At 49.7% G+C, this 14699-nt stretch overlaps 1 protein-coding gene across 1 annotated transcript; it reads right to left on the bottom strand.

Annotated features, from left to right (window-relative positions):
• Nucleotides 1–398: 398 nt before the first annotated feature.
• Nucleotides 399–2867, bottom strand: LOC119292781. The gene is made up of 4 exons (XM_037571486.1): nucleotides 2516–2867; nucleotides 1762–2396; nucleotides 1606–1696; nucleotides 399–691 (listed from the first exon to the last, which is right to left on the bottom strand). Exons 1-4 carry the CDS (start codon nucleotides 2865–2867, stop codon nucleotides 687–689), a joined length of 1083 nt encoding a protein of 360 aa, XP_037427383.1. The 3' UTR covers nucleotides 399–686.
• Between the last annotated feature and the right edge of the window lie 11832 nt (nucleotides 2868–14699).

Here is a 14699-nt window from a genome sequence, read left to right as displayed (position 1 = left end):
AAACAAGTAATGTTGTTATCGAACTACATGACCATGCTGTGCTCTGTATGAGATTTGGTATGTTTAAGAAAGGTATCTCTCAGCTGCATCCTGGGAAAATGAACAGATATTATCAAGTTGCCATACTAAATTCCTCATGACAGTAACCGATAATTATGCGTAAATTATTTACTAATATTTACAACGGGCATATTCGAGTGATTCATTAAACAGAGAACTACCTTCATCATTAACTTTGGATCCTTCAGGTTTCTCCTGAGCGCTTTAGTGTAATGCTTCACTGCTTCTGGGTATTTTTGCTGCTTAGGGAACTCATTAAACAGAGAACCTCATCATTAACTGCCCCAGACTATTAGGAGCAAAAAAGCAGTGTTAATAGTATAATTCACGCAGCTTACCTTTCTCTCGCTCCTCATCAGCTTTTTATGGATCATAATACTCTTGTTGCTTGAGCTCCTTCTTTGCTCGTTTAGCATCATTTAGTCTTTTCAGGGTACCTGGGTTTGATGCTCAGTTAGAGCCTTCTGGAATCAATGGCAACATCGTAGTCTTTGGAAGACTTGGCAAGTTTGACAAGAGCAGTTGCTTTCCTTGCCAGTGCCCTTGAGACCATCTTGAAGTCAGCACAGTTAGCATGAAGTTCTCTTCCCCTCTCAACAACCGTATCACAATCCTTAATGCAATCATCATACTGGTATTTGGAGAAACAGAATATTAGCTCTCAAATCACCAGAGGCATAAGTAATTCGAGAGGGCTCCCGATTCCAATAATTAAGTTAAAACATGTGGCAGTGAAAAATCATAGCAACACTACTGATTTACGAAATCTGCGGTCCATTCAAGCCTTGTAATATCATACAGAGCAAGTCCAAGCCCCCAAAAGGTAAGAAGGCAGATATATAGAGATAAATTCACTGTTGTTATTAAATATTGATGAATGTGTAAGGATCGCCTCGGCGATGAAATCACTCTAACTACCAGTAGTCTCTATCAAAAAATACTAATGTGTCTCTAAAACGCCCTCGCCTGTGCTCCGAGCCACCGCTGCTGATGACGCCTCCTGGCATCATTTTCTCTTAACTCGGTAAAATATGTTTCCAGTTGTACACATATGGTTCCAGCAGTGTGAATAATTTAAGACAGAATGATAAAAGCACAAGTGCTGCTATATTTAATCCTACAAAAACAATTCAAGACATGTTTGTACTGAATATGTTAAATGCTAATACCAAGAGCATACCAATTCATCAAGAAGGATGGTGAATTGTGAGCAGACAACGCTAGAAAGACAAAGCCTTTAAGATGTCCTTTTGAACATGAGATGCGGATAGTTTGTATTTACTGGATAGGCTGTGCTCCTGCCATTTATACCTAACAAATGATACAAGTTCCCCAGTTGCATCCAATTTTTTTAAATAAAGATGTCAGAGTTAAGTTATTTACAAGGAATACAAATCTGCATCTCAAACTCAAAGGTGCGGCATACAAGATTTTGTTCACTCACAGTAACACAACTTTTACAGAATTCATACAAAGAATTGACTGAATGGCACTCTCATTGAACATGCATTATCGAACACGATCATAAGCACAGAACAAACTCACCTCCATCTATCTCTCTGAACCAGCAAAGACATCTAAGCAACAGCCACCGCCACTGCCTGCCCCCGTACCACCAGCAACAAAAGTAGCCCGCCTAATGAGACATCACAGCTTCAAAATGTTGGGGATGGATGGTAAACAAGCAGAAATGTTATGTACCTCTGTAGTCTGCGCACCAGCTGCCTCACGAGACCGTGACACCTCACCCTTTGCTTCCATTTCCTGCACCACAACAGCCGTGTCCGTATCCCTGACCAGCACCTCATCGGCCTTCGTCTCTGGTTGATGCGCAGGATGCACCTTGGTTGTGTCTCGGACCACCACCTCCTCACTCTTCACCTCTGGTTCCGGCACCTCATGTGCTTCGGACACCACGACATCCTGCACCACGGCGTGCGCTTCCGTTCTCACATCCACCTTACCCTCTTGTTCCAGGTCAACAACTTCAGGCGGTAAAGCATCAACCATGATCTCCTCCCCGGCCTCGCCCATGCTGCCGTCATCAACGTCCTCGATGGCACGCTCGACCGGCACCTCCGACGTGCCCCCCTTCTTCCCCTTCTTTTCCTCCTCGGCCCAACATGGAGGCCTGCGTCGTCGAAGCTCCAGATCAAGGTTTTGTGGAGGAACGCGCCCCGGCTCCCAGCGGCCGCGAGGGCCTCCAGCGGCGTGGGATAGGGCCAGCGTCCTGCGGAGGTCGAGGGTCACCAGCCTTAATAGCTCCGGAACCACCCCTCCCCCTTGGCGATCTCCTTTGTCACGCAGCCGACAGCTCACCGCAGCTTGTGCATATACTCAAACACCTTGTCTGCGTCCCTGGCCTTCACGCTGACCTCAAGGAGCGGGGCGAGCTCGAGCTCTTCCGGCGATGCAGCGGAGGCCGCCATGTGGGCCTCGACCGCGTAGGCCTTGCCAGCCTCTCCGGCGCGCCGGAACGCAGCAAGCACGGGGCTGTAGGACCGGAGGCGCGGCACGATGCCGTACTTCTGCCGCATGGAGGAGACGAGCCTGAAGGCTTCGTAGGCGCCCTCGGCGTCTGCAGCGACGACGCAGGTGAGCGAGGTGATGGTGGCCTCAGACGGGGGCGCCCTGGCCTCCAGCATGCCGGCGAACACGCGCCGCGCGGCGGCGGCGGCCGGGTGGACGGGGAAGACGGTGCCGTCCACGGAGGCCAGCAGGTGGAGGAGCTGATTGTACTGGTGCGTGGCGAGGCGGAGGTCGGGCACCGCGTCCGGGCCGGAGACGGCCGCGTCGAAGGTTGCCATGTCGGCCACGGCGTCCCCGCGGCGGGTGTAGTCGGTGAGCGTGCGCCCCTTCCAGCCGGTGGATAAGATGAAGTAAGGAGCGCAAAATGCAGGGGTTAATTTGCAAAATCGAAACGTTTTTGCAGATCCACTTATGTAGGGACTGCGGGTTGAATAGCAAAAACTACAGGGACTTTTATGCAAAAGTGCCGACGACGGACGGGCAGAAGCACTCTGTGCTTTATTAGTAGGGAAAGATAACTGGGTGGACATAAACAGGCCCTGGATCGTTACGTATCCACCGTCCACTGGTCCTGGATACGAGTCCCTCCCTTCCCGATCTCGATCGCTGTCCCTTTGTCGAACGGGATCAAGGGTTTCCATCCTTTATTATGAGTCGCGGCTTGCCTCTTTCGCCTACTAAACCTAGATCGCCTTCTTGGTTTCTCGACACAACCCTAGCTACCATGGCTGCCATCGAGGGTTCCCCAACCAACAGCTGGGTGTTGCTCAAGCGCAGGATTTACATCGAGCACGAGGCGAGCGAAACAGGAGGGGAGTCGTCGATCGTCGCCGCGAAAAGGGGAGTACGAAGCCGCCAGGACATAGCAGAGGCCAACCTCGCCTACCTGCGGATCCTGAAACCAGATGCCCGCTTCGCCGATCCGCCGGAGCTGTCCTCCCTCCGCATACTGCGCCCGACAGAATCCATCCCGGGGCTATGCGGGAACATCACATCCGCCTATGTCGCCAGCGCGGACAGGAACCTGGTCGCCCTCTTCGCCGGCCCTTACCGCCCCGGCTCCAATTTGCAAGGAGGCTATCTCATCTACGACGCCAGCAGGAACTCCCTCTCGACGATCCCCCAGCCCCCCTACGACCACGACCGTCTCGGCGTCGGGGGAGGAGCCGTCGTCATGTGCCTCGAGGACGGCGGCTACGTTCTTGCCGAGCTCGCCAAGGTAAGGGCCCCCAACCCTACCGAAGCCGTGCTCTGCACGTGGCAGTCTTCCACCTCGAACTGGGTCGTCACCAAGGCCGCGGGCTTTCCCTCCGAGCTTTGCTATCCCTACCGCCTCTTCCAGGTAGACACGTGCTTCGCGTTTCGAGGCTCCAGCCTCTGCTGGGTGGATCTGTCCAAAGGCATGGTGGTCTGTGATCTGCGCGCGGTGATCCAGCATGGCGCCGTCCCAGAGTTCCGCTTCGTTCCGTTGCCTGGAGAGTGCCCGGCCTATGACTTTGTCCAAATGCGCGAACGGCTACTAAAGCCATGGGAGTTCTGTTCCATGGCCTGCATCGGTGGCAGCATCAAGTTCGTTACCATGGACGGCTACGGCGAGCGGCCAGGCAGCGAAGTGACCATGACCGTCTGGACGCTGTCGCCGGACCTCTGCAGTTGGAAGAAAGGAGTGATGTACCATGTCAGGGACATCTGGGCAAGCGAGAGCCACCTCTCCCGGGGCTTGGTGCAGGCCTTGCCGTCGTTCCCGGTGCTGAGCGTGGACGAAGACGACGTCGTCTACCTGTCCTTCACTGATCTGGACGTGACAGTCGAAGGTCGAGTGGAGTTGAAAGGCCAGTATTTGCTTCGCGTCGACATGCAGCACAACAAGGTCTCTCACCATCCCAAAAGTAGAGAGGAGATGCCTTCTCAACCCTTCCAAAGTGTAATTCTCGCCAGTGAGTGCAGTGCGTACCTGCTACAAAGCTAGCTGCTTAGAGCACCGTCCGGTACTAGATAAGCTTGTATACTACGGCAAATCGATTAAATTAAGGAACGCATTACCGAAGTAGTAGTAGAGAATCGTGTAATAGTGTCAACAAGCTGCAATGCAACTCAATTATGTAGTCCGTACGTACGTTGTAGTACTGAATATAGGATCCAAAGCATTTGATGTTCATTGCAAGATGTTCAGAACTTTTGAGTGTGATTGCATTTCTTCAAAATCAATATGCCTCACTACAATAACTTGGCAACAGATTATAAAAACGACAATCAAACCTGCACTCTGTAAGTAGTACATAGTACGGAATATAAGATCAAAAACATCATTCAACAAATATAGAAGATAAAAAAAATTGGAGCCATGGACGGTTATTGCAAGATGTTTCAGAACTTTCAGTGTGACTTCATTTCTCCAAATTTTATATAATATATTTTGATCAAATGTTGGAACTTCAAATTTTTTTTATTGAAAACTATTTTGAACTTTTAAAGTCATAGATTATCTTTGGGGGTTTTCCATTATGATTCTTTTAATATTTCTTGAGATTTAGTTTTTATTTTGTACACTCTCAGTTCCTAAATGTATGTCTTTTTAGAGATTCCACTACGAACCACATACGGAGTAAAATCGATGAATATACACTCTAATGTATGTCTATTTATATCTGTATGTAGTTCATATTAAAATCTCTAATAAAAAGACTTATATTTACAAACAGAGGAAGTACTATTTACTAGTGGTGTCCAGCATATCAATACCGAAACATCTGGTATATGCATAATATTGCTAAAATAGCTCACCAACCTCAAAGCATCTATGGTTGTCTGGTTCTGATCTGCTACTTTTTTTTATGAAGGGTGGATTTTATATATTGACTCAATATGAAGCATCAAAAGAATACAAACACAATAAGCACACACCCGGCCACTAGTAGAAAAAGGACCTATTATCCCGGTTGGTGAGGGTCTTTTGTCCCGGTTCTTGAACCGGGACTAAAGGATCGTTACTAATGCCCTAGACCTTTAGTTCCGATTCTAACACGAACCGGGACAGATGGGCCTCCACGTGGCCGGTGCGCCGAGCCCAGGCAGGAGGGCCTTACTTTCCCCTTTGGAAGGCTGTGGGCGAGGAGGGATTCAAACCCCCGACACCGTGGTTCGTAGCCACGTGCTCTAATCCTCTGAGCTACAGGCCCAGCTGTCTCCACTAGATCTCTTCCCGGGGGTACCCCTTCATTTCAGGTTAAGAAGATGGGAAAGCGCCTTTCTCTCTATAAGAACAGTGCGTTCCGAGGTGTGAAGTGGGAGAGAGGGGATGTGATGATTGAGGTTTTGAATAAGACGACCTTTGCATTTTAGATTTGGATCTTTTTCTTATTTCAAAATAGTGAAAAAGTCAAATAAGAGGTGTTAAGCTTTTTATCATTCTGACATCGAGCTATTTTGCCGCAGGACCTCCCCTACAGTATCGTCATCGCAGTAGAGTTTAGCCACCAAATTCGGAACCAAAAGGCATCCACGCGTCAGCATTTCAGGGGCTGGGGATTTTGTTTTTTTTGAAGGGGGGGGGGGGGTTGGGGGTTTTGGGGGGTTAATTTAGGTGTTTCATATATTGTGTTAGCTAGCTAATTAATAGAGAGAAGTGTCCTCTCTAATGTCCGTGCTTGGTCGACGCTACGTACTATACATAGAGAGGCCCTCGACATGCTAGCTAGTAAGAAAATGAAGGAAACCATTAAGTACAGAAGTTCGTCATGCATACCGAGAGAAGTGATTGATCGACCTCTCCTTCTCCGAGAGATTGGTCGAACAACAAGTTTTCATATTATCTATCCGATGCTACTGGCTACATACATATACAATATGTAAGATCTCTTACAATCCCCTAGCATTTGAAATCAACTTCCACATGGTATTCTCCGGCTTTATTGATGACGTGGTCAAGAAAGAATCCCGCCAATTTCTCTTGAATTGCTTTCATGCGATCTTGTGGTAGGAGTTCATTCCGCATCTACCACGTCTAATTTGAAGAAGGGGGTTAATACATATATATATGAATGAAACTCAACAGAAATGATGGTGTAATAAAATGAAATTGTGAATATTATTGCTTACGCACTTCATATTGTCTTTTAGAGTAGCCCCGCTTATTTTTCAAAGTCGCGTTGTAGATGAACTCGCACACGTAGTATCCACAGTAATCATTCCCTTGTTCCTGCCACAAGCACTTTACGAGAAATAGAGGTCAATCAAACTGATAATGAAGCATTATAAATGACATTGATGAAAGTATAGCTATAGAATCAACGGGAGATGCGCGCAACTAGCTAGCTACTAGTACTTACTTTCGGGTATGTATATCGCAGCTCCTTCGGCAGTCCCGGAGCTTCTGCGGTGAACTGTTTCCAAATCCTGCAAGACAAAGAAAATAATTATTATTACTTGAGATATCAGGAAATGAACAAAAAGTTGTCGATGTGGTGCGATAATGATCGATTGAACTTACTTGTTGAGAATTTTAGTCATGTCCGCATAGGTTTCGGGATCTTTTCGTCTCGAGTCTAAGACGGTTACTAGTCCCCGCTCAAGCTTAATCTCCAGAAGAACATAGTGAAAGCTGCGTACGCATGCATAACTCATCAATTACATTACTATAACCTCGCTTGAGTAAAGGGAAACCGAATATGCACACGACAGTAACACTCACTCGAAGTTGTAAGGAAAGAGTATTAAATCTTTGTTTTGATTTTTGATCAACGATTGTAAGTTGGCCTCGGCCTCTCTGGCGTTCTTTGTAACCAGAAATTCATCTATGATATTTGTGTTAATGAACCCAATATCATACATTTCTTGTTTTTTGCACTCAACGATCTTCAATCTGCATAATATAGTGATGATAATTAATTATAAATACATGCAATGAAAGAGCTGAGCTATATATAGAGACTTAATGACAGAAATAATACTTACAGACAGTAGCAAAAGACCGTTTATTTATAGAGGGTCTTTTGATTGAAGAACTCGAAGAAGTCCTCAAATGGAACATGCAACAGATCAGTTCCAATGAGGTCGTGCTCCTCTTTAATTATCAGATACAAAGTATTCGCCCCTCAGACTCTCTGCAGGTTTTCATGTACCAATTATGGAATCTTCGCATCATCGTTGTTAGAGATTTTTCATCTTTGACGAGAGGCTTCCCGTACTCGTATCTGTGTTCGTCCACCTCCAAGAAATCAAAATGTACATCGTTAGGCAGGTAATCTCTAAGATTGCTATAACCGGGCACCATCCCCGGAGCATTAGTGACGATGTCGCTAGACACATTGAGTGGGGGACACGATTGCTTTGCTTGTTCGCCGAGCTGGGCAATTTTTTTCCCAGCTGCTCGTTCTTTTAACCTTTGATCACTGACAGTACTTCCCGACCGCTCCGCTTCGAGATATGCCTGTTCAGTAATGCGCTCATAGTTGGTTCTCGGTGGAGACTTTGGTGGTTTGCTCAGGGCATCGATAGTGTGCTTTGCTTTCACCGGATCTACCTTCTCCTCCGGAGGTGGATGTCTCTTTGATTTCAACCCTTCAAAGAAGTCCTTCACTTCAGTCTGCACGATCTTCGCTTTTTCCTCCTCGGTCCTCTCGTACGGTAACTTCTCTAGAGGCTTGAGAGGTGGACCATATCTGTATTGCCTCCCGCCTCTGGCTGTACTGCTAGACACCGGAGCAGACGTAGCGGCTGCGGCTGTCTTCTTTCGTGCTTGCTTACAAGGCGGAGGAGAAGGACTACGACGCGCCGGAGCAGCCGAGGCGGCAGCGGGTCTCTTCCGCCCTTGCTGGCGAGGCGGAGAAGGAGGAGGCTACTGGCTGCTCGGGCACGCCGGCGCAGGCGGAGAAGGAGGTGGAGTGCCGCCACGCGCCGGAGAAGGAGGCTGAGTGCCCTGATCGTCACTCGCCGGAGGAGGAGGCAGAGTGCCCTGACTCGCCGGAGGAGGAGGAAGAGGCAGAGGCGTCCAGTTCGGAAGGTTGATGAACTCCTTGCGCCATAGGCATGGAGTCTTCATAGCAGAACCCAGCCGAGTCTCCCCTTCACCGGTAGGGTGGTCAAGCTGGAGGTCCTCAAATCCCTCCGTTATTTCGTCCACCGTCACCCTAGCATATCCTTCTGGAATCGGACGACAGTGAAAAGTTGCGCCGGGTTCAGAAGGTCGAACAGAGCCGACAGCCTCCTTGACTTTTAAGTTCTGCCATTGCGTCATAAGGTGGCAATTTTGAGACTCCGTGATAGCATCCACGAGGTAGCTAGCAGGAGCCGTGAAGACATGCTCCGGATGAAGCAGCTCGGTGGAAGCCACGCTGCTTCTCCGCTGAGATGGCGGGGTAGCTTCGGGGGAAGCTTCGGCAGTTCATTTGCTGTGATTTGCTTTTCGTTCCTCTATCGCTTGTACCCTTGTGTGCAACGCCTACAGTTCGGTCTGCTGCACTTCCTTCCTCCTCTCCTGGCATTTGTAACCACCTGCGTCCGGAAACCCAACCTTCCACGGAACGGAGCCTGGCATGCCTCATGTCCGTCCAGGGTGCTCAGGATTCCCGAGGGCCATTGTGAGCTCGTCGTTCTCTCTGTCTGGAACGAACGTCCCTTCCCGTGCTGCACCGATATAGTGCTGAAGCCTCTTGACTGGTATTTTCATTTGCTCGTCTGTCCAAAGGCACTTCCCTGATACAGGGTCCAAGGTTCCACCAGCCTCAAAGAACCAAGTCCGGCAACGGTCTGGCCAGTTCATTGTCTCTGGTTCGATCCATTTATCAAGCAGATCATTCTCAGCCTTGGCCCACTTAGGCCGAGCTTTGAGGTAGCCACCTGACCCCGTGCGATGGTGAAGCTTCTTGTTCGTAGCATTTTTCTTGTTTGTAGCCAACATCTTCTTACTCTTTTCTGATGTCTTGTGGGCCACAAATGCGGGCCAGTGATCTCTAATCTTCTCATATTTGCCGATGAATTCTGGTGTCTCTTCTTTGTCGACAAACCATTTCAGCTCATTCTTCCACCTCCTGAATAGGCCTGCCATCTTCTTAAGAGCATGAAACTTGATTAATTGCTCTTTAACTGGCTTCTCCGGATCCTCCTCTGGCGGTAGGGTGAAATTTGCCTTCAGCTCAGTCCAAAGATCATATTTTTGCATATCATTGACATAAGACACCTCAGGGTCTTCGTTCTTAGGCTTATACCATTGGTGGATGCTGATCAGGATCTTGTCCCTAACAATAACCCCACACTGAGCAGCAAATGCTTCCTTTGTCCGGATGGGTTCAATCGGTTCGCCGTCACGCGCGATTCCTGTGATCTCAAACCTTTCATCCGAGCGCAACTTTTTCTTCGGGCCTCGTCTCTTTACCGAAGTTGTGCTCGATCCGGAGGGCTAGAAAAAAGAAGAAATACGAGAGTTAATTAAAATGTGTACATATACCAAAACAATGAATGCATCAATTAGCTAGTCAGCATAGGCTTAACTAATATATATACCTGGCCGGACTTGGTTCGGTCACCGGAGCCGTCATCACGGTCTACTTCTTGCACCGTCATTGGGTGATCACTAGAGCCATCATAATCATGTCTTTCCTCCTCCATTCTTCGATCACCGTAGCCTGCTTCTTCACACTGTTCTTCCAGACCATCATTGTCGTTAAGATACGACAAGATATCACCTTCGGCTAAGATTATGTCCCCCAACACCTCTTCTGCTTCCTCGTCTTGTATGTGCTCCATTGTTTCTGCAAATATTACAACATGGCAATTATTACACAAACATGAAAGTAGGTGGATATATTAGTGGCAAACGTAGACCGAGCTTATTCCGGGTTTGGGGTGGCCTCAGCAACGCTTCAAGGGTAGGGGCGCGGCGGGAGGGGTAGGAGACCGACATCATTATTTTTCTAGGGTTTGGGTGTCCTCGAGAGTTTTGGTCGAGCGAGAGGGGGTGGCCTCGAGAGATTTTGTCGGGTAAGGGCGCGACGGGAGGGGGTAGGAGACCGACATCGTTTTTTCTAGGGTTTGGGTGTCCTCGAGAGTTTTGGTATAACTTATCACAGTCGAGAGGGGGTAATATCGACAACGACGACATACATACACGGGAAAATAATGCTATCAGGGAGGGTGTCGTGATTCTAAGTATGACAGTAGAATGGGGGGTAGGTATGGAGAGGCAAGATCCTAGCTATGGAGTAGTTGTACACATGAGTGTTTAGCGAGTTCAGGCCCTTCTCGGAGGAAGTAACAGCCCTACGTCTCGAAGCCCGGAGGCGGTCGACTGATTTCTGTGTATATGAGTTATAGGGGTGCGAACCCTTCTACCAGTGGAGGGGGGTGGCTTATATAGAGGACGCCAGGACCCCAGCCATCCCACGTAGCAGAGGATTAAAGTACATTAAGGCCGGGCGTTACTGGTAACGCCCTACTTAAAGTGTCATCATGACCATTAAGACTACTTAATTACAGACCATTTGGATGCAGAGTAGATCCTGAACTCCTGATGGTCGAGTGGGTCTTGATGGTCGAGTGCCTTCAGGTTTGTCGAGTGTCTTCTAGCCGGTCGAGTGGAGTCTCTCTTGGTCGACTAGAAGGTAGCTTCGTCTAAGGATGTCCTTGGGCATGGTATCCTAGATAGGTCTATGACCCTACCCTCATCATTAGCCCCCGAATGGATCGAGGTTCGAGTGAGGAAGGAGTTGATGATTTTCTCCGACTCATTTCTTGCGCTTTGATTGTGTCGTATCTTGGATTGGCGATTTTTCTTTCGGTGTTGGCGTCAACTTTTACTTCAGTCGCCTTGATCCATTCTTATCTTCTGTCGAGTGAACTTTTGAACTTTGGAGAACTCCCGAGCGACGGATCGCGGGAAAGATATTGTCTGACAGATTGATCTGCTGCTAGCGGATTTTGCGGGATCCGAAATTTGGGAAGCGCGCGAAGCGGGGCGGTCCGCGGCAATCGGACGGGATAAGGCGTGGACGCCTCGATTTCCGCGCCACCTTTTTCGCCACATATCGTGCGTGCGCGACTGTTTTGGGATGTGACAGGATCGCTCGGACCCACTCGTCAGCCACTCGGAAACGCCCTTATATAAAGCGTCGGGGGAGGGTTTTTTGAACAGTGCCTTCACATTCTTCTCTCTTCCCTTTCTACCTCCGCCCACTGCGCCTGCTCCTGGCTCCGCCTATCCACCTCTCGCACGGTTCGCCGGCGACAATGGTGAAGGAGAAGACGGCGGCCCTAGAGCGCGTGAAGAAGGCGACGGCGACGGGGCAAGCGAAGGGGAGACCGTCCAGTCGGGGCGGATCTTCGTCGAGATCCCACCTGCCGAAGGGTTGGGTCCAAGGGGATTGGATCCGCTCGACCATCACTGAGAAAGATCTCAACGACCTGGCCAATGAGGGACTAATCCCCCACGGGTCAGCGAGGCTCCCGGGGTCCGAGTGTCAACCGCAGCCGCAGGAGGGTGAGTGCGTTCTCTTAGCCACTCACGTAGATCGTGGTTTTTCTCTGCCGCCGAGTGTGTTCTTCCGCGGGTTTCTGAATTTCTTTGGGGCGCAACTCCACCATTTCAATCCCAATTCCATCGCCTATCTTGCTGCCTTTGTGTCCATGTGCGAGAACTTCCTGGGTTGTCGACCGCACTGGGGTCTCTTCAAGCACATATTCACCTGTCGCTCACAGACAGTAAAAAAGGCGAGTCCGAATGATGAGAGGACCAAGGTTATTCAGATGTGCGGGGGTCTTGGGATTCAGTTGAGGAATAAGAGCACTTTCCCGGCCATGACCCTTCCTGAGTCGGTTAGAGGGTGGCAGTCGACTTGGTTCTACTGCCAAGACGAGTCGACGCCGGGGCAGTCGACTGGTCTCCCTCCATTCTCCATGGACCGAGTGGACAAACCGTCTTCTCTGAAGGTGCTTCCTGAGGAGAAAGCCGAGGTAAAAATGTTGATGGAGCGCGTGGTCCAACTCGTTCGGGACGGAGTGACGGGCATGGATCTTCTGGAAGTCTTCCTTAGGCGGCGCATCCAACCGCTCCAGTACTGAGGCCACCCGATGTGGCTGCACTGCGGTACCGAAGACACCACTCGGGTCCATCCAGAAGCAGTCGACGACGCCACGCTGGAGAGGTGGGTGGCCGCCATCACAGGGAACAAGGACAACCCTCGAGGGGCTAGGAGGATCCCGCCACTCGACTGTACTTATATGCCGGACGCGGTATGGCCACTTATTCCCGATTGTGATCTTGCTTTATCCATTCCGCTTTGCCGCAAATTGGTCGATTGATCTTTGTTTTGCTTTGTTGTCTGACAGGCCACCACTGAATTGTACTCGATGCCCAATGGGGCGCAGACGCCGACTGAGGAGGAGGAAGGAAGCGGAGGCGAAAGCCCGGAGGAGTGGGATTCGGATGCTGAAGACGACGACGAGGGTGATGACTCTGGTGAGGAGGAAGAAGAGGAGGAGAAGGAGGAAGTTGCACCTCCCCGCTCGGAAAAACGCTCGAAGCTTGCCCATGATCCCGCGACTGAGCGGGGTAAGGGGGTCGCAACTGCTTCCCAGTCGACCAAGCGCCCTCGGACTACTTCTCTGGCACCGACTGAGAAGGCTCCGAAGCAATCTCGAGTGGCACCGTCGAAGCCTGCAAAGGTCTTGCCGAAGATGAAGATGGTGATCCCCACTATCTCAGGGTAATGGTAGTTTTGAGCTTTCCCTGTTTCATGAACTTGTTCTTGGTCGACTCATGGGCCAATCGACTGACTTTTGGAACTGCAGCGCTGCTACTTTCGACACTTCGGCGAGGGCCGAAGACCACGAGATGGAGGATGCTGCAACCTCGAAACCTGGTATGACTCCTGTGCTGCCATTTTCAGTCGACTGACTTATTGTCTCTAATTTTGATTCTTTCTGCAGTTTCATCTAACATTGTTATTGAACTTCCTGACGACAATGACGAAGAACCACCACGGCCGAGGAGAAGCAAGAAAACGTCTGCTGGCAAGGCGACTCAGGATGTGCCGGCACCCGAGACGTTGGTCGTGGAGGGAGACAATGTCACTCGACCCACCGTAACCTTCGCGGTGCCGTTGACGAGTGCTCGCCCTTCGTCGTCGAGTGCTGCTCAACCCTCGCTTTTCTCCACCTACCCCGTTCCAGAAGACCAAGCCAGTGCTGCTAGAGAAGCGATACGCCAAGCGGGGGTCATGATGGAGCAAGTGAAGGCGATACGAGAAGCTAGCTAGGCAGCCTATGACGCCAGTTCAGCTCTTCAGAGTAATGTTCAGGTCAGTCGGTCACTGCCTGTTCTGTTAGGCTATGATATCTGTAAACTCTTCTTTCTGCAATTCTTAGAGTTTGTCCTGCACCCACTGGGTGTGTCGATTGAAATTCCGGACTAGTGGGGGCACGCTGAGTGCACCCACTGGGTGTAGTCCCCAAGGCTATGGTCAATTGTTGGCAGTCGACTATAGTCTTTATGTCTTAAGTTTTTTCCTTACTCGACTAGGTCGAATAGATTCATAGACCGGTGGGGGCACGCTGAGTGCACCCACTGGGTGTAGTCCCCGAGACTGTGGTCGACTGCTTGCAGTCGATTATAGTCTAAAGAACACCTCCGGTTTTTTTTGTGTGTTGTTGGTCGACTGGTCGACTCTAACTGATGAAACTAGTGGGGGCACGCTGAGTGCACCCACTGGGTGTAGTCCCCGAGACTATGGTCGAATGTTTGCATTCGGCCGTAGTCTTAGAAACGCTATGATTTTTCCTTACTCACTCGGAAGTGAATTGTCTTTGACATCTGTCGATTGGTTCTTCGTAGAAATCCTGTGACCTTGCGGCTCGTTATACTGAGTTGGAGAACAAACACATTCAGCTCGAGCTCGATCTGAAACTGGCCCAAGAGAACTTGACGAAGGCGAAGGAGGAAGCTAAAGGTATGCTTGGTGAGGCCTTTGACGACTGCTTTTGCCTCTCACTTATTTCCGAATCTAATCTCACTGTAACTTTGCAGGCAAAGTGAGGGATGCCCTGAAGAAACAAGAGCTTGACTTGGCTGAGATGCAAAAAACTGCTTTAGAGAAGACCAGGCTTGCGGATGAGAAGCT

Source organism: Triticum dicoccoides, chromosome 4B, assembly GCF_002162155.2.
Source record: "Triticum dicoccoides isolate Atlit2015 ecotype Zavitan chromosome 4B, WEW_v2.0, whole genome shotgun sequence".
Lineage (NCBI taxonomy): Eukaryota > Viridiplantae > Streptophyta > Magnoliopsida > Poales > Poaceae > Triticum > Triticum dicoccoides.
This window is presented reverse-complemented; position numbering and strand designations above follow the sequence as displayed.

What these genes read in the sequence shown, in the direction of transcription:
- LOC119292781 (XM_037571486.1), bottom strand. Translation starts at nt 2,867, where the DNA reads ATGGCAACCTTCGACGCGGCCGTCTCCGGCCCGGACGCGGTGCCCGAC. An exon ending in CCGGCGCGCCGGAGAGGCTG is followed by an intron (nt 2,397 to 2,515) that starts GCAAGGCCTACG and finishes AAGGTGTTTGAG; the next exon opens with TATATGCACAAGCTGCGGTG. An exon ending in CTGGTGCGCAGACTACAGAG is followed by an intron (nt 1,697 to 1,761) that starts GTACATAACATT and finishes ATGTCTCATTAG; the next exon opens with GCGGGCTACTTTTGTTGCTG.